We start from the raw sequence: 26,579 nt of genomic DNA on the forward strand, positions 1-26,579 counted from the left end.
CCAAGCAGGTAGCCTACCAGTTAGAGCGGTGGGCCAGTAACTGAAAGATGGCTAGTTCGAATCCCCAAGCCAACAAGGTGAAAAATCTGTTAATATGCCCTTGAGCAAGGCACTTAACAATAATTGCTTGAGGGTCCCCGTTGACCCTGGCCGTGACCCCACTGAGGGTGTCTCAGGGAGAGTGGGCTAAGCAAAAAATAAATGTACAATTCACACTTGTACATGTGTGAAACAGGACAAATAAGCACCAACCAAATTATTATTAAGATTTGGCACCATATAATCTTTGATTTTAGGATTAACTTTCCCTTTCAGGTGATACAACAATGTGGGTGTATTAAAAAGCTGACAGTTTATTGATAAAAATTCTTTATATCTATTTCTTACTTCAACAATACAACCATAAAAAAAACTCAAAAACGAAAAGAGACTTGTCAGTCAATCGTAATATTTAACCCCTTGCTGAACCAGGGCTAAAATGAACAGAGATAAAAAAGATATATATCCAAAAACTGGATAAAAGTAATTATTTTTTTCTTTAAATACATTTACAAAAGATCATAAATCCGTTGAAATGAATAAAAACAAACATTTTGGTCATTGACAGAGAAAGACATGACCTCTAGTAAGGTCTCACCAGGCACAGCTTAGCTACAGTACAAGGTTACATTATGGTTGCTCCAGTCTGAGCGACCTTGTGCAGTGACACACATTCAAACATGTTAACAAATAACATTCAACCATTGTGTGCCATGGAGCGCTATGGTACACGCAACTCATGTGCTGTGAGAAGCATTGAAAAAAAACAAAAAACACAATTCCTCACTGAATGTCCCAATCATCATTACATTTCACTGTAGTCACTGGGAATTAGCGTAGATGTCAGTCTCGTCAAAGTTATAATTTGCTTAAAAAAACACCAGGAAATGAATATTAAAAACAAATAACTTTTCTCGTGAGGTCACTTCATGTTAACACAGCTTTCTGCACTTAGATATTCTTGAACATAACATTATAGCATCTGAAAAGGTTAACAACTTCAGAACATGAATCTCAGTAACAAAGCTATTTTTTTTGCCAAATACAAACACATTGGGTAACTGGTTGTGGACCACTGACAAACGTGTGTGTGGAGGTGGTTCAAAACACATTTAGGAAATAAAACTAGCCCTCGATCTGTTATAATGCTGTCTTCGATCTGTTATAATGACACATAACCAAGTCAAGTGGTGAGGTCCTGAAGGTCAGTGCAATCTCTCATGGCTAAAGAGGGAGGAAATACATGTAATGACCACATTGCCAACTAGTAATGGTATTTAATACAAATAATCAAATGGACATAGCAAAAGAACAGGTCAAGGCTCAGTAAAATAAAACCATAGTTTGGTGCATTGTAAAATGAGAAATCCAAGAGTGAGCAGTTATTTTGTCAGATTTTCTTAAACACTGTGCAAATTCTATTTCTGGAGTCACGTTGTGTGTAACCTGTGGTTATCTGATGATAAAAATGGGTCCTGTTGTACCTCATGTTGCTGTTGTGGTTGCTGTGTTTTCCCTGAGAGTCTCTCCCATAGCTGCAGCAGCTGGCCTCCAGCCTGGGGCTCCAACTCCTACACCAGGAAGCAGAGAGGGAGGAGAAGTGAGGAAGGAGAGTGAGATGAGATGAAAACAAAATTAGTTACATTTCAGTCAGAAATATATACACCATAGATGGAAATTAGCTATTTAGCAATATATTGGTTGTGCATCCTCCCCGACAAATAAACCAGTCATCTCACTTGATGTCTTGCAGGGCATTTTAGTGGGTGTGTTTTGGCAAGATGGTTTAATGAGTCTTCAACTTTTGAATATTCTTTGTTGACAATATTGTTCTCTGATAGTGGTATCATCTTGAACCCTCAGACAGTAGTCTGAGGTCATTCCGACCATATTAGCTGTGTAACATATGTTTGTTCATTGGATTATATTGGTCCTAGTCTTTGGAAATGTTGTGGCTGTATTGATGTTAGTCAGGTAACCCACCTGTCCGTCTCTGCTGATCTGCACCTTCTTGTTGTCGTTCCAGGGGTTGAGCAGCTGTTGGGTACACTGGAAGGGCAGGCTCTCCTTCCTGGTCCACTCCACACTGAAGACCCCCCCCAGCCCTGTGGAGCCCCAGTCCTGACAGCGCTCCTGTCCAATGACCGACGTCATCCGTGCATAGCCCTGAGGCACGAAAATTACATGTTACAGCCTGCCATTCTCCATTTACTCTCACTTACACACACACACACCTGGAAGTGTCCGGAGCCCTGCACAGAGAAGACCAAGAAGACAAGGCTGCTCTCCAGGAAGGCTCTGTTGAGTTTGAGCTCGTTGCTGGGCGTGGTGGACCAGATGCCTTTCTGCTGGGAGATGTCAATGTTCCTCAGGTTGCTGCTCTTCATGATGAAGTAACGCACCGGTGCAACGCCTGGCCTCGGGGACGGAGACTTGGAGCACTGAGGGAGACATTGAGTTGAGAAACTATGATATATTTAGATTTACACACTGGGATAAAGGACTTTAACCATTGCTGGAGACAAACCTATAGTAATAATGATATTGGTTATTTGTGTACCTTTCCTGATGAGGTGGGTGAGGGGCTGGGACAGGGGCTGGGGAAGCCGAGTGAAGCCGATTCAGGAGACTTGGGGGTGGAGGAGTGGTCGTCTGTGGGCGCCTGGAGCCCCTGTCCCTGCTGCCATGGGGGGCTTTGGGGTGCAGGAGGGCCGAGGCAGGGGAGAGTCTTGAGGACCTGGAGGAAGAGGGGTGGATGGTCTGAGGGGTTAGAGGACTGGCCTGGAACTGGACATAGATCAGGTTTACAAAAATGTAATTAACAGGTTGATATAGCCTTCGCTAACCTATAAGGCAGGGGTAGGATGGTCGGGAAGCCGGAACATAATTATAATAATTTGTACACTGCAAATTGACTACAACTAAGCCCAAAGAGATTATTATTTTTATTGATTGTACAATAATTTATTGATTGTTGTTGTACAATCATTTCATACCTAGATTACGTTGAGACACAATCGTGTCTTTAATTTATTCTTGGGAACCGATTTCCTAAATTAAACAACTTCTTTGCGGAACTCCTTGTGATTTATTTTTATGCCACCCCCCCAAAAGCGCTATCTATCTATCTATCTATCTATATATCTTGCAGGCCAGTTTTGGTCTGTGGGCTGCCTGTTGCCGACCCCTGCTATAAGGCATTGTACTGTAAATACTGAGATAAAACATTTGATCATAGTTGGTCCATTTCCCATACTGACACATCTAAACCCCTCTCCTCACCTGTCTGTGGCTGTGTGTGAGGGGGCGGGAATGAGGGGTTCGTCAGGGAGCTCCGGGATGTCAGAGCTGGCTGTGGGGCCGGAGGTTCTCCTGCTGTTGGCGTTCCTCCAGGAGGAGGTCTGGGGGAGCTCCTCAGAGGACATGGGCCGGGGCCTCTGGCCAATCCCTGTGGGCTGCTGCAGCCCTGCAGTCTGATCCTCAGCCCCCAGCACCTGGAGACAGGATGAGGATGGATGGGTCAGTGACAGCTAACAGGCAGGACTGCTAACAACAGGCTTGACAGCTAACAGGCTTACAGGCCCATTTACTGTGGTATTTCCAGCATTTCTGTCATAATTTAAGGCAGAGTGTAGAACTGACCGACACCAGGGCCCGTATGGTGGCCTCATCCAGCTGGGACCAGGGCTTGGAGGGAGAGCGGATCCTCCTCAGGAATAAACCGTGCCACTTCTGCCTCAGCTGGAACACCAGACCCACCATCTGACAGACAGAAGGATGGAGGGAGGGAGGAGAGAGTGGGTTATACAGCTAAGAATATAATGAACACTAAATGCAAACTGCTGTTTAAATGAAATGCCAAGTTGTATTGCTTGAAGGGCACGTTGAGTATATTAGCACTGCAAAATAACCAACCTTGATCCTCACCTCTTTGTCCAGTTTGAAGTTGAGCCACTCATCGATCTTCATCTGAGCCAGGTTGGCTGTGGAGCGATCCTCAATCTCACTGTCACTGCTCTCATTCACCACATCATCTACAGCAGGCACATAGGAGGTTAGGTTGTTGTTTACAGAATACACATCATCTAGTGACCATACAGGCAGAGAGTGATATCTACAAGTAGGACTGGGCGATATAGCCAAAATATAATATCACTAAATTTTTCCCATGTTTGACAGTATTCCACAGTATTTTATGCTTCTGAATAAAAGTTCTAAATATATTAAAGAGTAGTGCTTGACCCTAGGATGGCAACAAATGGATTCTTAGTGGTTTTAAAGGCTTTCTCCAATGATTATTTTATACACAACCAAACGAGGACAAAACTGACAGAAAAGTAGTCCAATTTGGAGAACTTTCATTTATTTAGCACTGGATGAACCTATCATTATAGACAATATTGTAAAAATCCACTGGTATTCACGATATACTACCCAGCCCTATCTTACAAGTCTCTTTGGAGCAGTCATGACACATTGGTTTCCTTACCTTGCAAGCAGTCTATGGACAGGGTATGACAGCAATCCATGATTTGGTTTAGTTTCTCTGGCACTGTTTCCACATGCTAATGTTTTTACATTTGTGGCACAAATCCCATTCAAGTCATGGGACCGTTATTAGCATTTCTCACACATGTCCAAATCATCCGAAAGTATCTAAAATTGATTGTGAAGCTCAACAAAGTCACTTATAGATGTTTACAACATGATGTGTGAAAAATGCTAAAATTGGTCCCCTTACTTAAAACCTCTACGGGATCGGTGTCCCCCCTGCAGGTCTGAGTTAAGTAGGCCATTGTGAATAGCATAAGGTTGTAAGTAACACATTTTCCCCCAGGACATAGACATATCTGATATGGACAGAAAGATTAACAAGAATTTAAGCTAACTACACTGTCCAATTTACAGTAGCTATTAAAGTGAAAGAATGTCATGCTATTGTTTAAGGAGAGTGCACAATTATGAACTTGAAAATGTATTAATAAACCAAATAGGCACATTTGGGCAGTCTTGATACAACATTTTGAACATATATGCAATGGTTCATTGGATTAGTGTAAAACTTTGCACACACTGCTGCCATCTAGTGGCCAAAATCTAAATTGCACCTGGGCTGGAATAATACGTTATGGCCTTTCTCGTATTTCAAAGATGGTACCAAACGCATGTTTTTTTCTTTGTATTATCTTTTACCAGATCTAATGTGTTATATTATCCTACACTAATTTCACATTTCCACAAACTTCAAAGTGTTTCCATTCAAATGGTATCAAGAATATGCATATCCTTGCTTCAGGTTCTGAGCTACAGGCAGTTAGATTTGGGCATGTCATTTTTTGCAATTTAAAAAAAAAGGGGTCAGATCCTTAAGAGGTTTTTGAGATTTGTGCCACAAATGCTAAAACGTTAGCATGTGAAAACAGTGCCAGGGAAACAAAACCAAAGCATGGATTTCTGTCATACCTTGTCCATAGACCGCTTACAGGGTAAGGAAAGCAATATATAATTTTGAAATTTGGATGAACTATCCCTTTAAGTGTATTACAAATACAGGCAAAACTTGAGTAACTAAATTCTTACATTTATTTCAATTAAAATATTATACACAACGTGTAGCAAAGGATGTTTTCTTCAGTTAGATAACCCTACCTTTCTGAACAGCAGGTTCTTGTAGGGCTGTGCTGGGCAGTTTGGCACAGCCCCCGAAGATGGCTATGGTTATGGGGGAGACCACTGAGCAGCAGCGGATGCTGGCTATCCTATGGGCTCGCGTCATCTCGTCATAGATCAACCAATCGGTGGGCAGGGACTGGACGGCTGCCACCTGACCATTGGCTGGGGGGATCTACGAGATGAAGGAAGTACAAACATGTTTTTAGTTTGTTGCTTTGAGTCAGGGTTGGTTTGGGTTTATAGGGTTTGAGTATATGTAAGCCCTTTGCTCCACTAAGAGTTAAATAAGAAGTCAGTCAAGTATGTGAAGATAGGATGTGTGCTAGCTACCTTCTTGTGGGGCTGTGGCTGGCTGAGGATTGAGGTGGGGTGGAAGCGGACCCTCTTCTCCTTGGCCCCAGACAGAGAACAACTCTCACGGTCCACATGGATCAGGTTGGGGTACATTCCGGCCACCAGGGCTGCCTTCACCACTGACCAGTTCTCAGAGTTCAGGTTCACGTCACGGATGTCCCCGCCGCCCCGTGCCCGCACAAAGCCTGATGGTGGAATACACAATGGAAAAGATGTTTCTTTCTGAAAAATGTTCTGTGAGGGAGCTGTCCTTCGAGGGAGCCGTGGTGGTGCTGTGTGTGAGAGAGTGTAGGGGAGGGGGGAGGTGGGAGGGACAAAGGAAAATTCCACAGGATATGAGTCGCAGTGGTGCTGTGTGTGGGGGTGGGGCACAGGACATGGTGGGCACCAAGACATATGGATGACTCACAAGGCTATTCATTTCACAGAAGGTCAGTTGGAGGTTGTGTGAGCTTCAGTAAAGCATTCGTCTTTCTCCAACACCACTTACAGTCAAATTAATACATTCGGTATACAAACAACCTTGGTCCACCATGCTCCACCTGAGCCCTCAGAACCACTGTATTACTGAGAAGGAGAGCATACAACAAGATAGATAAGGCTGACCTATGGCTCGGAGCTGTCCTAGCAGCTGGGTCCTCATCCCTATGATGATCTCCATGGTAGCCTGGGACAGGAAGTTCTTCTCACAGAAGGACCTTTCCCAGCCATCTGTGCGGGCCTTCTGCCAAGCCTACATACAACACAGCAGGTGAGATGTAGTTAGGAACATGTCGCTTGGACAGTGTTTTTTTCATTCCGATTTGTGCAGTCAAATCAAGCTAATAACAAATGAAAAACATTTAGCTCTAAACATCTCAACAGCAATTTGACAGAGTCTTTCATTTCAACCCCAAATTCCCCCCGTTACCTGAAAGGCTCGGAGCAGGGCCATATGGTCGCTGAATGTCCCTGCAGTAAAGCGCTTCCGGCACAGCATGGATGCCCTCTTCTGGGAGGCCTGGGAGGGCAGCACAAAGGGGTCGCGATGGGCCAGCGTGCAGGCGATGGTCAAGATGGGGTCTAGGCACTTGAGCACCACGGCACATAACACCATCTTTCCCAGGTGGGGCTCCACAGGCAGGTCAGCCAGGTGGTAGCCCAGCTCCGTCAGGTCCTCCCACGGGTCCATGGCGTCTATGGTCTATGGATGGGGGATCAATTTAATGGTTAGTGTTGTGTTCTATCTATGGTCATTATGTAGAGTCACAGTGCCAAAAACTGATGCCCTCCACCTCCATAACAAAAATAGTCAATGATAAAGGACAGAAGATATAATATTATTCAGGTCATTGGTTCAAAACAAAAAATATATTTTACCTTGAGCATCTGCACCGCGTTTTTTACAATGAGGATGGGGGGTGGTTCGGGTGCTTTGGACAGGAATTCAGCGATGGAACAGGTGATTGGGGCCAACAGCTTGGTGTGGAGACAGAGCTCCTGAAAGAGAGAGAGAAATGGGAGGAGTTAACTACCACAATCAACACTGCCTTATGAGTGTGTGAGGGGTATGCTTGCATGCAAGGGTTTATAATAACTTTATCTGTATAAAGTATGCTTCATACATTCTGCTTGAAGTGTGTGTACCTGCAGGGGCATCCTCAGTAGCTGGGGCACCTGGTACTCCAGCATGTTGTTAAAGCGGAGACGACTGAAGAGGTGGAAGCAGATCCCTGGTCGGCAACGTCCAGCTCTGTCAAACAACACAAGACTCATTCAAGAGGGGGCATAAGACATTATGAGGTTTCATAAGAGATGATACTCCCTTATGATATGTCTATAGAGTGCCTCTGTGGTAGGGCTCAGATGTACACTGTGCCTCACCTGCCCTTCCTCTGAAGAGAGCTGGCCTTGGAGATCCACACCATCTTCAGCATGGTCACATGGTTCAGGGCATCAAAGGACTTCTGTGATAGTGAAACAAATCACGTATCAGATTTACTATTCTGTCACGGAGGCGTGCCGTGCTCCGTGATCAGGGAGCGTGCCGTGATCAGGGAGCGTGCCGTGATCAGGGAGCGTGCCGTACTCCGTGATCAGGGAGCGTGCCGTACTCCGTGATCAGGGAGCGTGCCGTACTCCGTGATCAGGGAGCGTGCCGTACTCCGTGATCAGGGAGCGTGCCGTACTCCGTGATCAGGGAGCGTGCCGTACTCCGTGATCAGGGAGCGTGCCGTACTCCGTGATCAGGGAGCGTGCCGTACTCCGTGATCAGGGAGCGTGCCGTACTCCGTGATCAGGGAGCGTGCCGTACTCCGTGATCAGGGAGCGTGCCGTACTCCGTGATCAGGGAGCGTGCCGTACTCCGTGATCAGGGAGCGTGCCGCCGTGATCAGGAGCGTGCCCGTGATCAGGGAGCGTGCCGTACTCCGTGATCAGGAGCGTGCCGTACTCCGTGATCAGGGAGGAGTACTCCGTGCAGGAGCGCCGTACTCCGTGATCAGGGAGCGTGCCGTACTCCGTGATCAGGGAGCGTGCCGTACTCCGTGATCAGGGAGCGTGCCGTACTCCGCCAGGGAGGCGTGCCGTACTCCGCCAGGGAGGCGTGACAGCCCGCTTGGAGTTTGCCAAAAGGCACCTAAAGGACTGTCAGACTGATGAATCCAAGATTGAACTTTTTGGCCTGAATGCCAAGCCTCATCTCTGGCAACATGCCATGGGGATATTTTTCAGTGGCAGGGACTGGGAGACTAGTCAGGATGGAGAGAAAGATGAATGGAGCAAAGTACAGAGAGAGATCGTTGATGAAAACCTGCTCCTGAGTGCTCAGGACCTCAGACTGGTCCTTCCAACAGCACACAGCCAAGACAACGCATGAGTGGTTTTGGGATCTGAATGTCCTTGAGTGGCTCAGCCAGAGCCCGGACTTAAACCCGATCAAATAGAATGGGAGAAACTCCCCAAATACAGGTGTGCCATTGTATATACACCACCAGCACACAACAATGAGAGACTAGCCTGGAGTCACTTATTGTTGTGCAGCATGCCCCAGGTAATCTAATTACAGTATGGAATTCAACTAAAATATTTGCCAGCTAGATTTCTTATAACTATTAAGTTAAACTGTCTAAAATGTGATAAATGCACTGCAGTTGGGCATTTGGTTTGCTAGTTGATACACACTACCAAATCAAATCAAATTGTATTTGTCACATACACATGGTTAGCAGATGTTAATGCGAGTGTAGCGAAATGCTTGTGCTTCTAGTTCCGACAATGCAGTGATAACCAACAAGTAATCTAACTAACAATTCCAAAACTACTGTCTTATACACAGTGTAAGGGGATAAAGAATATGTACATAAGGATATATGAATGAGTGATGGTACAGAGCAGCATACAGTAGATGGTATCGAGTACAGTATATACATATGAGATGAGTATGTAGACAAAGTAAACAAAGTGGCATAGTTAAAGTGGCTAGTGATACATGTATTACATAAGGATGCAGTCGATGATGTAGAGTACAGTATATACGTATGCATATGAGATGAATAATGTAGGGTAAGTAACATTATATAAGGTAGCATTGTTTAAAGTGGCTAGTGATATATTTACATTTCCCATCAATTCCCATTATTAAAGTGGCTGGAGTTGGGTCAGTGTCAATGACAGTGTGTTGGCAGCAGCCACTCAATGTTAGTGATGGCTGTTTAACAGTCTGATGGCCTTGAGATAGAAGCTGTTTTTCAGTCTCTCGGTCCCAGCTTTGATGCACCTGTACTGACCTCGCCTTCTGGATGATAGCGGGGTGAACAGGCAGTGGTTCGAGTGGTTGATGTCCTTGATGATCTTTATGGCCTTCCTGTAACATCGGGTGGTGTAGGTGTCCTGGAGGGCAGGTAGTTTGCCCCCGGTGATGCGTTGTGCAGACCTCACTACCCTCTGGAGATCCTTACGGTTGAGGGCGGAGCAGTTGCCGTACCAGGCGGTGATACAGCCCGCCAGGATGCTCTCGATTGTGCATCTGTAGAAGTTTGTGAGTGCTTTTGGTGACAAGCAGAATTTCTTCAGCCTCCTGAGGTTGAAGAGGCGCTGCTGCGCCTTCTTCACGACGCTGTCAGTGTGAGTGAACCAATTCAGTTTGTCTGTGATGTGTATGCCGAGGAACTTAAAACTTGCTACCCTCTCCACTACTGTTCCATCGATGTGGATAGGGGGGTGTTCCCTCTGCTGTTTCCTGAAGTCCACAATCATCTCCTTAGTTTTGTTGACGTTGAGTGTGAGGTTATTTTCCTGACACCACACTCCGAGGGCCCTCACCTCCTCCCTGTAGGCAGTCTCGTTGTTGTTGGTAATCAAGCCTACCACTGTTGTGTCGTCCGCAAACTTGATGATTGAGTTGGAGGCGTGCGTGGCCACGCAGTCGTGGGTGAACAGGGAGTACAGGAGAGGGCTCAGAACGCACCCTTGTGGGGCCCCCGTGTTGAGGATCAGCGGGGAGGAGATGTTGTTGCCTACCCTCACCACCTGGGGGCGGCCCGTCAGGAAGTCCAGTACCCAGTTGCACAGGGCGGGGTCGAGACCCAGGGTCTCGAGCTTGATGACGAGCTTAGAGGGTACTATGGTGTTGAATGCCGAGCTGTAGTCGATGAACAGCATTCTCACATAGGTATTCCTCTTGTCCAGGTGGGTTAGGGCAGTGTGGTTGAGATTGCATCGTCTGTGGACCTATTTGGGCGGTAAGCAAATTGGAGTGGGTCTAGGGTGTCAGGTAGGGTGGAGGTGATATGGTCCTTGACTAGTCTCTCAAAGCACTTCATGATGACGGAAGTGAGTGCTACGGGGCGGTAGTCGTTTAGCTCAGTTACCTTAGCTTTCTTGGGAACAGGAACAATGGTGGCCCTCTTGAAGCATGTGGGAACAGCAGACTGGTATAGGGATTGATTGAATATGTCCGTAAACACACCGGCCAGCTGGTCTGCGCATGCTCTGAGGGCGCGGCTGGGGATGCCGTCTGGGCCTGCAGCCTTGCGAGGGTTAACACGTTTAAATGTCTTACTCACCTCGGCTGCAGTGAGGGAGAGACCGCATGTTTTCGTTGCAGGCCGTGTCAGTGGCACTGTATTGTCCTCAAAGCGAGCAAAAAAGTTATTTAGTCTGCCTGGGAGCAAGACATCCTGGTCCGTGACTGGGCTGGGTTTCTTCTTGTAGTCCGTGATTGACTGTAGACCCTGCCACATGCCTCTTGTGTCTGAGCCGTTGAATTGAGATTCTACTTTGTCTCTGTACTGACGCTTAGCTTGTTTAATAGCCTTGCGGAGGGAATAGCTGCACTGTTTGTATTCGGTCATGTTGCCAGACACCTTGCCCTGATTAAAAGCAGTGGTTCGCACTTTCGGTCTCTGTAGTGCCTTGCGGTCGGAGGCCGAGAAGTTGCCATACCAGGCAGTGATGCAACCCGTCAGGATGCTCTAGATGGTGCAACAGTAGAATCTTTTGAGGATCTGAGGATCCATGCCAAATCTTTTCAGTCTGCTGAATAGGTTTTGTCGTGCCTATCATCCTCACTCCCTCCTCTCTACCTTCTGTTCCTCTGTATCCGCTGCTAAAGCCACTTTCTACCACTCAAAATGTTAAGTTTCTGTCTCTAACCCCAGGAAACTCTTTTCCAAGTTCTCCTCCCTCGTTATTCCTCCACCCCCTCTCAGCGGACGATTTTGTCAACCACTGTGAAAAGGTTGACGACATTCGCTCAGCCTATTGAGACCGATGGTCCCACAGAACTACCCTACGCCTTAACCTCTTTCTCCACTCTCTCTCCAGATTAAATCCGGCAACTAGTGAGGTCAGGCCACCGGACAACCTGCCCGTTTGACCCCATCCCCTCCTCCAGACCATCTCTGGAGACCTTCTCCCATTCCTCATCAACTCATCCCTGACGTCTGGCTGCATCCTCTCGGACTTCAAAATGGCCAATCACTCCCCTCTTCAAGAAAGCAACCCTCGAGGCCTCTAACATCAAACTACAGACTCACTTTTTTTTCTTTCCAAAACACACTCGCTATCAGAACAATTTTCTTGAACCCAACCAGTCAACTTCAAGACGGGTGACTCATCCGAGACTACTCTTCTCTGTGTCATGGAGGCTCTCTGCACTGCCAAAGCTGACTGTCTCTCCTTTCTTCTCATTCTCCTAGATCTATCCGCTGCCTTCGACACCGTGAACCATCCAATCCTCTTCGCCATCCATCCCAGGGCTGGACGTCTAAAGGCTCTGCACACTTTTGGATTGCATCCTACCTAGCAGGCCGCTGCTAACAGGTGACGTGAAGAGGATGTGTCTGCAACACATACTCTCACTACTGGTGTCCCCCAGGGCTCGGTTCTAGGCCCTCTCCTCTTCATACACCAAGTCAACCGGTTCCGTCCTGTCCTCACATGGTCTCTCTCCAAGCTCTTCACTTTCCTGGCACTCCAATGGTGGAACCAGCTTCCTTCCCCCTGAAACTAGTACAGCAGAGTCTCTGCCCATCTTCGGAAAATATCTGAAACCATACCTCTTCAAAAGAGCATCTTAAATAATGCCACCCCCCCTCGCAAAAATGTACTTATTAGGACTGTGATATGTGGTTGGCCCATCTAGCTATCTTAAGATGAAAGCACTAACTAAGTCACTCTGGATATGAGTGTCTGCTAAATGACAAATGTCAATGTAAAATGTGTGTAGTAGACTTGTTTTCAAACCTCTTTTACTTTTCCTGCGTCAATGACAAATACGACATCGTTGACAGTGATACTCGTCTCTGCGATGTTAGTGGAGAGAATCTGAGGAAGAGAGGAAAATACTTGATTTCTGAACAAGAAGCTGGGGTTGAATGGTATTTTGGCTTACAGGGGCAATCAGCAGTTGCAACAAAACATTTTTTTTTTTACATATAAATTGATATTACCATTGACTAAGAATATAACTTATAAATGCTTAGTTCATGTCTCGTACCCCATCAGAACCCAAAATATAAGCTTGTTTTACTGTGTTTTCTAAACAAACACTATATAGCTTCAAAACATGATTAAAACTATAATTTTGATATCATAACTCTATGAATTTGAGAGTGGTTACATTTCTCTAGCCCCATCCCTCAGCTTTTTACAGAAACAGAGGCGGGGAGTACGCTTTGTTATTGTTTCTACTGCTGACTGTCGCTTTAAGGAACACTTTGGACCCAAGTGGTCAAACTGATCTTTGGTGTGTAGACGTAAAAATACTCACTATTTTCCGGATACCAGCTGGAGTGTTCCTCAGCACTTTCTTCTGATCAGAGGTCTGCATGTTGGAGTGGAGTGTAAAGACCTGGTACCTATGGAGAAACAACACACAGATCTGAGGTTCTAGATGTGGTTCAAACAGGACAAATAAACAAAATATATATCTTAGTCTCCTCCAAATAATCCATATTTCTTGTATAAATAGGTCTATTTGGCCATTTTTGTAAATTTAGTGAGGTTTACTAATCTGACTTGCAAATGTGTTCGGTGTAAATCAACATTTGGGTTGCATAAGCAGGAACATGGAGTAACAGCATGTAAAAAAAAACGAAAAACAGATTGATGTACAGAATAATTGACATAAATAGACAAGAGCTATGTTGAAATACAGATGGCCCAATTATGAACTGTTGAGAGTGACACATTGCTCTTGCCAGTCATTTAACTGACGGTACCTTTGAGAGTGGTCTGTGAATCTTTTATCGTCGTACAGGATACGGTCCCTCAGACCCACTATCTCATCGTATCCGGGGAGGAAGATTAAAACGGCACCTGACATGGAAAATATTTCAAATAAACTTGTCATTCTATACAAGCAAGGAAAATTGGCACTGACACTTTGTATCAAACATTTTGAAAAGTAAAAAAAATACAAGACATCCAGTAGTCACTAGACAAGAGAATCTCTCACCGTCTTCTGAGCTGGTGCAAATGTTGTGTAGCAGGTGCATGATGAGGTCCAGGTCCACCCTCTCATCGTCAAAGCTGTGGTGGTATTCCTTGAGCAGCTCCTGGTCCTCCGGACTCATTTCTGTGGTGGCAGCCTGCACCAGGGACCACTCGTCCAGCTTCCCCGCCTCCAGGGATGAGCTACCAAGGGAATGAGGCTTTCTGTTATCCTCCTCCACAAACAATGCCAAGGTTTCCATGTGGTCATTCATAATAATGACAAATGGTGATCTTACAGGTAGGATTCTAGTAGGTCCACCACTTCTGCCTGCTGGAAGTGCTTGGCCCAGTCCAGCGCAGTCCTGAAACAAACCAAATACTGATCAAGATTTCAGACTTAGTAATGGTTTATAGAGTAACTAAAAATAAGATGCATTTATACAGTTATTTAATAAACCCGTACCAGCCATTGGAGGCCTTGATTCTGACGCTGGCTCCCATACTCAAAAGCTGCTCAATCTGACTGAGGAAGCCTCGACCTGCTGCCACCATGAGTGGAGTGGCGCTCGTTTCACTGTGCATGAAGTCCACTGAGGAGCAGAAGGGGAGGAGGACATATCTGGCTGATAACTATTGAAAATATTACTCTCAAAAATATACATTTTTGATAACAATTGGTGTCATTATTTTTTACACAAATAAGACACTATATAAACAAAAGCATATGGACAACCCTTCAAATCATTTGCTGACAGGTGTATAAAATCAAGCACAAAGCAATGAAATCTCCATATACAAACATTGTCAGTAGAATGGCATTACTAAGGAGCTCAGTGACTTTCAACGTGGCATTGTCATAGGATGCCACTTTTCCAACAAGTCAATTCGTCAAATTTCCCCAGTCAACAGTAAGTACTGTTATTGCGAAGTGGAAACATCTAGGAGCAACAACGGCTCAGCTGTGAGGTGGTAGGCCACAAAAACTCACAGAATGGGAACACTTAAAAATGGTTTGTCCTCGTTTGCAACACTTACTACTGAGTTCTAAACTGCCTCTGGAAGCAAAGTCAGCATAATAACTGTTCGTCGGGACATTCATGAAATGGGTTTCCATGGCCAAGCAGCCACAAGCCTAAGATCACCAAGCCCAATGCCAAGAGTTGGCTGGTGTAAAGCTCGCCCGCCATTTGACTCTGGAGCAGTGGAAACGTGTTCTCTAGAGTGATGAATCACGCTTCACCAATCTGGGTTTGGCAGATGCCAGGAAAACACTACCTGCCCTAATGCATAGTGCCAAATGTAAAGTTTGGTAGAGGAGGAATAATGGTCTGGGGCTGTTTTTCATGGTTCGGGCTAGGTTTCTAAGTTCTAATGAAGGGAAATCTTTATGCTACCAGCATACAATGACATTCTTGATGATTAAACTTTGTGGCAACAGTTTGGGAAACAACCTTTCCTGTTTCAGCATGACAATGCCTTTGTGCACAAAGCGAGATCCATACAGAAATGGTTTGTCGAGATCGGTGAGGAAGAACTTGACTGGCCTGCGCAGAGCCCTGACCACATTCCCATCGAACTCCTTGGGATGAATTGGAACGCCGACTGTGCCTGACCTCACTAATGCTCATTGCTGAATGGAATTAAGTTCCACAGCAATGTTCCAACCTCTAGTGGAAAGCCTTCCCAGAAGAGTAGAGGCTGTTATAGCAGCAAAATGCCAACGATTTTGGAATGAGATGTTCAACAAGCCGGTGTCCACATACTTTTGGTCATGTAGTGTAGATAGAAGAATAAACTGTGGCACATAATTAAAGATTCACACAAAACCCAGCTTACCGCTGACGTTCTCACTCAGGATGAGATTGAAGAGCTGGATGAAGGCGTCAGCGTCCTGGTTGAGGAAGATGTCTGAGATGCAGGCATCCATCTCCTTCAGCAGCCACGGGTCCAATGATGCCACATCTTTCTCATTCTGGAACAAGACACCCTGTATCAAACTAATAGCAAACCCAGTGCTACTTTTAGTAAGAACCAGCAAATATACCCTCTGTGACGTTGGTGAAGTAAAGAGTGAATAATCAGAAAATAAGTAGTGGTATCACTTTGATGCATACAGAGTAAATACTGAAAATAACTGAAGCAACTGGGAGAAAATAAAATCATTAAGGATGTAATGATTCACCAATAAACATTTGAACCGGGGACCAATGCCGAAGATATGAGTGCGTCGGTCTGCGGGACCCCTAACAGATCCAAAATGTAGCATGCATCGGTCAGGAAATCGATTTAAACGTTACGAATCGCTGGTTCACTAAATTTATTTTCTCAAAATTACTTTCTACCTTCCAAAAATAACTCATCTTTTGTGACAACTGGGTTATCTATTTTAGTGTCAAAGCAAGCATGTAATTGTGTTGACAGTCACAAGTAATTTAATCATTTTGAATGCTTAACAACCAGAGGCAATATCAGTTGTGTGCAGCTTTGCGCGTTGACCAAGGAGAGGTAGGCTTTGCTGACCAGACCGCTTGCGTGCCTGTGCCATTGCGAGCATGTTGATTCTGTCCACCCTTACCAGACGTGATCAGGACACGGAGGTTGAAATATCAAAACGAACTCAGAACCAACTATATTAATTTGGGGACAGGTCGAAAAGCATTAAACATGTATGCCAATTTAGCTAGCTAATTTGTCCTGGGATATAAACATCAGGTTGTTATTTGACCTGAAATGCACAAGGTTCTCTACCCTGACAAGCCACAGATAAAAGGGTGAAAGTTTGTTTCTAGTAATCTGTCCTCCTTGAGACTTCTTATTCTTCTTTGAACTTTACATGGCGGTTGGCAACCAACTTTAAAGAGCATTAACACTACCAACTGAACTGGAGTGTGGACCTCAGTTCATCTTTCAAATCACCCACGTGGGTATATGCTCCTAAAAGGAGATAGGAGAGGCGGGTCTTGCAGCACCTGGCTACACAGACGCTCGTTGACGCGAGTGAGCAATGATGTGTGGGTGCAATGATTGAATAACATAAGTACATTTATTTTGCAACACTTGCGCACGCAACACGAGCAGCATGTTACTCCTTATCTGGCATATCTGCGAGTCACCTTGGTAAAATGGCTTGCGCAATATTATGCTTTATTAGTTGAATGACAAAGAATGTCATTTTCTAGGTTATTTTTAGCAGATGTGCTATACATTTTATCTGGCTATACATGATCAGGGCTTACGTTCACATTTATTTTGATTGTTCAGGTTAACCATCAGCAATAGTAGGTAGGTAGTTTTATTTGAAATCTTCAATACACAGTCATTTTTAGATATACAAGGTAAAGTTGATCATTTCATAACAAGAAGAAACTCATGGCTAGAAGGGATACAACTTTAGTCAAATGAAATATTAAAAGTATACTTTTTTTTTTTTTAGCTAACCCTAACCCTTTTGCTAACCTTAACATAATTATCCTAACCTGCTGCGGATGTTCTCCTAACCCGCAAAGAAAAGTCCAATTTGACATAAGATGTATCACATCTAGCCAAAACGAGCTTACTCCTGAGTTGTCAAAACCCCTCAAACTCAACTCTGGACCTCAAAGCTTCAACTTTGACAATATCTTTAAAGCACAATTGTCATTAAGCTTAACTTTTCCTTCACACTATATATTTATATTCATTGGCTATCTCATAGCTTTTTAAAGATAAATATTGATACATTAGTAGCTCTAACACTTAATCAGAAAGCTCAGAGGCCCAAGCTCAGAGGCCCAAGCTCAGAGGCCCAAGCTCAGAGAGGTGCAGCGCATGAGGTCCATTCAGCAGCAGAAAACACACGGATTCGTTCCTCTAATCAAACCGAATAGTTTGAAACTTAAATGTATTGTTCCTGTATCGTATCAGAGCCCACGTATCTAGATACGCATCGAATTGTCTTAAAGGGAAAGACACACATCCCTAGAAAACATGGATATTGAGAAATGAGAATGGCCCATATCCACTTGTTCTCACCAACTGGGTGAAAACACTGTCCCCTCCATCGTCCAGCAGGTCGTTCTCCTGAAGGACACAAGAGGCCGAGGTGGTCTTCTCCCTCTGGGGCTCCTGGCGGGAGCCACCCTCACGCACCTTACACCACTCTGTCAAAAACATCTGTTGCTTTTCCTCTGCCAGGGACGACACACACATACACTCATTCATTCTGGGAGACACTGGACATCAAAGTGGAAATCAAAGAAACAATGAATGACCAATGGTTGGTAGTTACCCCTCTGGATCTCCTTTTTGTATTTCCTCATGTCTTTGTTTGAATAGCCTGTTGTCCTCAAGATGTCTTCCAGGAAAAGTTGCTTCACCTCAAATGGTCTTCCTTTGACTAGATAAAAGCATACATTCATAATTTCTCATTTTGATTCATTTCACTTAACAAATCAGTGCTGGCAGGACCAGTCAAGACAAGCACTAGCCCCTTCCATACAGAGGTCTTCCCCTGCAATTACCTGGCTTTTGCAGATAATGGTTTCAATGGTGAATCCCCGTCCCAATTTCAAATGAATAGATCAAGTGATTCTGTAGTGATTTCTGCACTCTAGTCTCTGTAGGTGGTCTATCCAAACACATTGAGATGACTTACTGTGGATGACAGGACAGGAGCCAAAGTAGCGAAGGAACAGCTCCACGTCCAGGGCAGCACTGGACAGGATGAGCTTCAGATTAGGCATCGTCTGGAGCATGTCCCTCATCTTGGTCAGCAGGAAGTCACTCAGACCATCCCGCTCGTGAACCTCATCCTGATTGGATAAGAGGTTGGAAGTACAGGCAACAGGATTCAGTCATTGACATGATTTCACGCACCAGACCCAGAGATTTTTATAACTAACCCAAGATTGACCACCACCTGTCGTTTCCAATGGGAGAAAATTAATCATAGTGGGTAGAACAAGTAAGGAAGTGGGCAGAGCCAAGCACAAACTAGCGAGATCTTATTAACGTGTTCTAGCATGCGTTTTAATATTTCTGTTAGTGAATACCTACTCTGTAAAGTGCGTGTGTGCAATAGCTAAATTCACCCTTGGGACTCCTAAACAATATAATTTTTTGAAACTTTGGCAAAGAGTAAAGTCTACAAAACTTAGTCCATTCTGTTCATAACAGATTTTAGTTTTGGGAACAAAAAACTATATTGGAGATCAAAATGTTAAATTGATGACAAAATTTTCTTGATGTCGGCCAAAATCCATCTCGCTCCATCTTCTCACCTTGGACTTCCTCATCACCATATTTGGTGGTGAGAGGAAATGCCAACCAGATGCTTCAGATTTATACATCCGGTGAAACATCTGGCTCAATGTTTTATCTGTGGCAGACCTGACAACTTTGAATAATTTTTATGAGTACCACTTCAGCACAGCGGTGTGCGTGTTACACTCACACTGCTAAAATCGTAGTCATTTTTTTGTGTGCCTAATAATGATGTTGGCAGAAGACTGCCTTAGTAGGAATGGTAAGCTATAGACTGTTATGGGTACTTGGTACTACAAGACCATGTTACTTGCCTACGGTGCAGCAAGAGGTACTGCCCCTCCCTACCTTCAGGTTATGCTCAAAACCTACAGCCCAACCTGAGTACTCTGTCCTGCCACCTCTGGTTTCTTGGCCCTCCTACCCCTTTGGGAACGCAGCTCCCGTTCAGCCCAGTCCAAGCTCTTCTCTACCCTGGCACCCCAATGGTGGAACCAGCTTCCACCTGAAGCTAGGAGAGCAGAGTCCCTGCCCATCTTCTGAAACCCCACCTCTTCAAAGAGTATGTTAAATAATCCCAGAGCACTCAGACCAAATAAATTGTCTTTCGTGAACAAACAATCACACTTGACTTTCTTTCCCCCCCCTTACTAGCTCCGAATTTACTGATAGCTACTTTGAGGGAAAATGTACTTCCTACGACAGGTGGTTGTCCCACCTATCTATTTTAAGATTAATGCACTAACTGTAAATCACTCTGGATAAGAGTATCTGCTAAATGACTCAAATGTAAATGTAACTGGCCTCAGTAGCTAACTAGAAATATGTTTAAATTTACAATCAGGGCTATCCTTAGAATTTTCTGATAAGGTGGTGTTGATGTAGGACTATGGTTGGTAGGGGGGAGGTCATTTAATTTCAGTCATTTCATCCCTCAGGAAGTTGAAGCATTTTGTATTTTTGAAAAACCTGTAACTGCAATTGTAGCCAACACAGAAGTCTTGTGCCTGATCCTAAAGGAAATTGAGGTGGTCTGTAATGATTATAGTTTCAGGTTTTAGTGTTACTTGCACAAATACAGTGAAATGCCTTTCCTACAAGCTCTAAATTATATTTAATAGGTGTCTTTATGTGGATAGAAAATGTAAACGGGCTTAATTTTGCTTGGGGAGAAAATGCTTAATTCAATTACTGGATGCAATGTAGTAGTCTTGCTTACTGTAGGATATTTGGAATATGAAACAACTGGACTAGGCCTATATGAGCTTGTTTCAGATCTCCATTCCTGACCTCATCCATCTAGTCGGGTCGGACTACTCGGCTACCATTAATTCAGCATGCCTTGTCGTCATTGGTAAACTGACTACTATCACATCATTAACAGCCTATTGTTGACAGACAGCTATATGAGATTTATTAACATAACAGATTTTTTAACAGCAGGCCTGTTGTAAGGCAGGTCCTCACCAGACATCACTGGCAAAAAGTGCTCTTCACTGACGAGTCGCGGTTTTGTCTCACCATGGGTGATGGCCGGATTCGCGTTTATCGTCGAAGGAATGAGCGTTACACCGAGGCCTGTACTCTGGAACGGGATCGATTTGGAGGTGGAGGGTCCGGCATGGTCTGGGGCGGTGTGTCACAGCATCATCGGACTGAGCTTGTTGTCATTGCAGGCAATCTCAACGCTGTGCGTTACAGGGAAGATATCCTCCTCCCTCATGTGGTACCCTTCCTGCAGGCTCATCCTGACATAACCCTCCAGCATGACAATGCCACCAGCCATACTGCTTGTTCTGTGCATGATTTCCTGCAAGACAGGAATGTCAGTGTTCTAAAATGGCCAGCGAAGAGCCCGGATCTCAATCCCATTGAGCACTTCTGGGACCTGTTGGATTGGAGGGTGAGGGCTAGGGCCATTCCCCATAGAAATGCCCGGGCCCCTGCAGGTGCCTTGGTGGAAGAGGGGAGTAACATCTCACAGTAAGAACTGGCAAATCTGGTGCAGTCCATGAGGAAGAGATGCACTGCAGTACTTAATGCAGCTGGAGGCCACACCAGATACTGACTGTTACTTTTGATTTTGACCCCCCTTTGTTCAGGGACACATTATTCAATTTCTGGGCCAGAGCGGAGAGCTAGAGATTTTTTCTCCTTGCCCAAGTCATCTGACAGGCTCAGATCCGGTTGTGTCAAAAACCACAATGTGCCAACTGGGTAGTCTTTCATACCAGTGTACTTTGACCTCACATTGCATTCATGCATACAGTCAAGGCAGTGAACGATAACAAAAGGGCAACAATAACTTGTACTGACCACAATGACGTGAGTAACAGTGGACATTGTGGTGTCTCCGGCCATCAGTGTTCTCAGCAGGACTCCGCTTGTGCAGAAGGTCAGCAGCGTCTTAGGAGAAACTCTAAAGGGTCAACCAGAGTCATTAATTTCCTCACAGTAACTCAGCCAAAGCAAACAGAGACAGTGCCTCCCTCACTCCATCTCTTTGCTCCTACCTGCTCTCCAGGCGGATCTGGTAGCCAATGGTCTGACCGATGCTCTCCCCTCTCTCCGCAGCAACCCGCTCTGCCACAGCGATGGCTGCCAGACGCCGGGGCTGTGTGCAGAAGATCCGACAGGGGATCCCATTTCGGCTGCAGTCGTCCAGGAGGAACTGTGGGATCTGGAATGGCAAAACACTTCCCATTTAGTTTCTAGATGATCAGGAACTCTATTTACAAATGTAATACCTTATCATACCAATGCAATGCCTTTGTAGGCTATACAGTGCCTTCAGAAAGTATTCACACTTCACTTTTCCCAAATGCTGTTGTGTTACAGCCTGAACTCAAATTTGATTAAATTTTCAATTTTGTGTCCACTGATCTACACACAATATCCCATAATGTCAGCGGAATTACGTTTTTAGAAAATGTTACAAATCAATTACAAACGAAAGGCTGAAATGTCTTGAGTCAATAAGTATCCAATCCCTTTGTTATGGCAAGGTAAGTTAAGCAGTAAAAATGTGCTTAACAACTCAGTGAGCCCATGCAACTTATGTGCAATAGTGTTAAACATTATTTTTGAAAGACTACCTTAACTTTGCACCCCATACATACAGATAACTCTAAGGTCCCTCAGTCAAACAGTGAATTTCAAACACATTCAACCACAAAGACCAGAGAGATTATCCAATGTCTCGCAAAGAATGGCACCTATTGGTAGATGGTTAAAAATAAATACAAAGCAGACATTGAATATCCCTTTGAGCATGGTGAAAATATTAATTGCCTCCCGAGTGGCGCAGTGGTCTAAGACACTGAATCGCAGTGTTAGCTGTGCCACTAGAGATTCTGGGTTTGAGTCCAGGCTCCGTCGCAGCTGACCGGGAGACCCATGGGGAGCTACACAATTGACCCAGCGTCGTTAGGGGAGGGTTTGGCTGACAGGGATGTCCTTGTCCCATCGCACACTAGTGATTCATGTGGCGGGCCGGGCGCAGTGCACGCTGACACGGTCGCTAGGTGTAGAGTGTTTCCTCCGACACATTGGTGCAGCTGGCTTCCGGGTTAACTGGGCATTGTTTCAAGAAGCAGTGTGGCTTGGATGGGTTGTGTTTCGGAGGACTCACGGTTCTCGACCTTCGCCTCTCCCGAGTCCGGGTGGGAGTTGCAGCGATGGGACAAGACCATAACTACCAATTGGATACCATGAAATTGGTAAAAAAAAATAAAAAAAAAAACTTTATTTTTAATATTACACTTTGTATGGTGTATCAATACACCCAATCACCACATAGATACAGGCGTCCTTCCTAAGAAAACCGCTCAGGGACTTCACTATGAGGCCAATGGTGACATTAAAACAGTTACAGAGTTTAATGGCTGTGATAGGAGAAAACTGAGAACAGAACAACATTGTAGGTACTCCACAATGCTAACCTAAATGACGGAGTGAAAAGAAGGAAGCCTGTACAGATTACAAATAACTATATAATATAAATATACACTGGAGTTGCTTACCAAGACGACATTGAATGCTTGAAAATCTCTGACAATACTTAAATGTCTGTCTAGCAATGATCAGCAACCAACTTGACAGAGTATGAAGAATTTTTTAAATAATAAAATGTGCAAATATTGTACAAACCAGACTTACCCATTAAGACTCACAGCTGTAATCGCTGTGAAAGGTGGTTCTAACATGTATTGACTCAGGGGGGTGTGTGCCCATTATTCTTTTGAAAATTCTTCAAGCTCTGTCAAATTAGTTGTTGATCATTGCTAGACAACCATTTTCAGCTCTTGCCATAGATTTAAGTCAAAACTCAGCCACTCAGGAACATTCACAAACTTCTTGATAAGCAACACCAGTGTAGATTAGGCCTTGTGTTTTAGGTTATTGTTCTTTTGTAATGTGAATTTATCTTGCAGTGTCTGGTGGAAAGTAGACTGAACCAGGTTTTCCTCTAAGATTTTGACTGTGCATAACTCCATTCTGTTGATTTTTTATCCTGAAAACCTCCCCGGTCCTTAACGATTACAAGCATACCCATAACATGATACAGGAATGACTATGCTTGAAAATATATTGAGTGGTACTCAGCAATGTGTTGTATTGGATTTGCCCCAAAACATAACACGTTGTATTCAGGACAAAAAGTGAACTGCTTTGTCAAATCTTTTTGCTGTATTACTTTAGTGCCTTGTTGCAAACAGGATGCATGTTTTTGAATATTTTTTATTCTGTTTAGGCTTCCTTCTGTCTCAATTAGGTTAGTATTGGGAAGTAACTATAATTTCCTCAGTTTTTTCTATCACAGCGTTTAAACTCAGTAAATGTTTTAAAGACATTATTGGCCTCATGGTGAAATCCCTGAGTGGTTTCCTTCCTCTCCAGCAATTGTGTTAAGGACGCCTGTATCTTTGTAGTGACCGGGTGTATCGATACACCATCCAAAGTGTAATTAATAATTTCACCATGATCAAAAGGACATTTAATGTCAGTTATATATTTTTTTACCCATCTTCCAATAGGTTCCCTTCTTTGCGAGGCACTGAAAAACCTTGGTCTTTGAGGTTGAATCGGTTTGAATTTCACTGCTGGACTGAGGGACCTTACAGATAATTGTATGTGTGGGGTACAGAGATGAGGTAGTCATTCAAAAATCATGTTAAACACTATTATTGCACACAGATTGAGTTCATGCAACTGATGGTGACTTATAACGCACATTTTTACTCCTGAACAAATTTTTGTTTACCATAACAAAGAGGTTGAATACTTATTGACTAAAGACATTTCAGCTTTTCATTTGTTATTAATTTGTTTTAAAAAATTGAAATCTAAACATAATTCCACTTTAACATTATGGGGTACTGTGTGGAGGCCAGTGACACAAAATCTAAATCAATTTTAAATTCAGACAACAAAATGTTGAAAAAGTCAAGTGACGCGAATTCTTTATGGCACTTTATGTGGACAGTGATGTAAAATGTTTCTCCCCCTCACCTGTGTAGTTTTCCCCGAGCCGGTCTCCCCCACCACTAGGACAACACGGTTGTCTTTGATGACCTGGACGATCTCCTCCTGGCGCTCGTACACAGGAAGTGAGCTGCGGAAGAAGTCCAGTTCAGATGGGCCCCTCTTCTGGGGCACCTGGGGAATGCCGTTGTTGAGCCGCCCACTGGTCCTGTTCTTGTCACGGCTGCTCTCTGGTGGAGAAAAAAAAGAGGGGCACATGAATGTTAAAACTTTGAATTGTCAACACATTTTAACAGATAGATAATTTATTCATTCATCAGTACATTGTTATTAAAAACAAAGGTTGACAAGGACTCCCATTGACATCAATGTATTATTAACCCTGAAATATAACTGCCACTCACCAGCCTCAATGGCCACAGACAAGCCCCTCTCAGTGCGAGGCAGTAGGTCTGTGCGCTCCTTGTTGGTGATGGGGAACCTCTGCAGCAGGCTCCGCACAGCGTGCTTGGAATTGTGGGAAAGGTTGAAAGTCATGATGGACTGGGCCGTCTCCGAGCCATCCTTCTTTCTGATAGTGAGGGTCCGGCTTGATCCTTTTCTGAAAATGAATGAAATAAGGATGTTAGACTTGAAGCACAGAACACTTTAGTAAATCTGATGGATGCTTTTAGGGAGTTACATTTCCAGTACAATATTGAGGAGGGATACCCAAATGTTTCTATTCAAGTACTGCTTTTAAAAACAGGAGTATCCAAGGTTGACCTAAGACTACAGGCTCTTGACACCTGATGTCAAGTTGTATTGCTTACCCTCTGCTTTTAGAGATATATCCAAGGGACTGTGCAAAGCGATGGATGAAGGCTCTCTCAGTACTAGACAGGGAGGAAGGAAACTCCATTTCTGTAAAATCAAAAGAACTAATGTAGTATACTACATCACATAATCCAAATGTCTCCATGAATCACCACTTCATCACATGAGTAGAATGAACATTTTATGTTACCTTTTTGCTCACTGTACTGAAACCTCTCAAGGGAGATGTTCACAGCAATCTTAACTTCTTCGTCGATGCGTATGTCTTTCAGCCCTTTGCCCCTGGGACCCCCACCACCAGAGTGTTTTGATTTGGCCATGGCAGGTTTGGGTGAGGCATTACTAGGACGTGACATGATGCACTGTAGAACACAAGTGTTAATAAGATGTAGCTAGTTAATAAGCAACCAACCTGCAATCTCCCTAGATGACGGTCACATTTTAGTTACTTGGACTAGCTAACTAGAGACAAAAGGGTTGAGCTACCATGCAAGTGGCCAGATGCTGACAAATGTTCACTGTTAACTACTTCTGACTGACTCTCCTCTACCTAACGTTAGTTAGCCATAAACTCGGACATAACTTAGTTAGCTAGCCATAGCTTTCACCAGAGGCTGAGCTTCTGTGACTGACAGTGTGAGCCATACATTACTTTTAAGCAAATCTTTGAGTAAAAATCGAACTAATGACATGTGTTGATTTTGTTAGCCACCTTAGCAAACTCGTTAGTAACTCAGAAAGATAGCTAGCTAGCTATTAAAAATTAATGTTAGCTAACCCAGTAACGTTACTGGTAGCTAGCTATCGTTAGCCAGGTTGCTAGCTAGCTAGCGGAATTAAGCTAGCTAACGTGTCATTGAACTTTATCCATCCTTGAGTTAATTATACATGCATGTCATAGATACAATGTTTCACATATAGCTAGGTAACGTTTTAACTAGCTAATACCGATGTCAGATAACCCTCGTGCGCCTCTGTTCGTCTAATCCAGCAGTTTGTAAACGCTGACCGACTTCATGAGATTCAGATAAATCACCACTAGAGGTGCATGATCA

At 44.3% G+C, this 26,579-nt stretch overlaps 1 protein-coding gene across 1 annotated transcript; it reads right to left on the reverse strand.

The window, feature by feature from the left end:
* Window positions 1–352: 352 nt before the first annotated feature.
* Window positions 353–26,579, reverse strand: ythdc2 (YTH domain containing 2). The gene is given in 33 exon segments (XM_029620509.2): window positions 353–1,263; window positions 1,524–1,610; window positions 2,023–2,205; window positions 2,274–2,480; window positions 2,600–2,697; window positions 2,700–2,776; window positions 3,322–3,533; window positions 3,682–3,801; window positions 3,967–4,073; window positions 5,689–5,884; window positions 6,043–6,251; window positions 6,673–6,799; window positions 6,977–7,249; window positions 7,426–7,545; window positions 7,693–7,798; window positions 7,930–8,012; window positions 12,793–12,873; window positions 13,319–13,406; window positions 13,770–13,866; window positions 14,006–14,184; window positions 14,280–14,345; window positions 14,447–14,573; window positions 15,820–15,955; window positions 17,995–18,149; window positions 18,251–18,358; window positions 18,617–18,773; window positions 21,541–21,643; window positions 21,738–21,904; window positions 24,736–24,938; window positions 25,113–25,309; window positions 25,521–25,611; window positions 25,715–25,886; window positions 26,473–26,579. Coding segments are annotated over 32 exon segments (4,332 nt in total). The 5' UTR covers window positions 25,881–25,886; window positions 26,473–26,579; the 3' UTR covers window positions 353–1,257.

This window comes from Oncorhynchus nerka, linkage group LG19 (genome assembly GCF_034236695.1).
Source record: "Oncorhynchus nerka isolate Pitt River linkage group LG19, Oner_Uvic_2.0, whole genome shotgun sequence".
In the NCBI taxonomy this organism is placed as follows: domain Eukaryota; kingdom Metazoa; phylum Chordata; class Actinopteri; order Salmoniformes; family Salmonidae; genus Oncorhynchus; species Oncorhynchus nerka.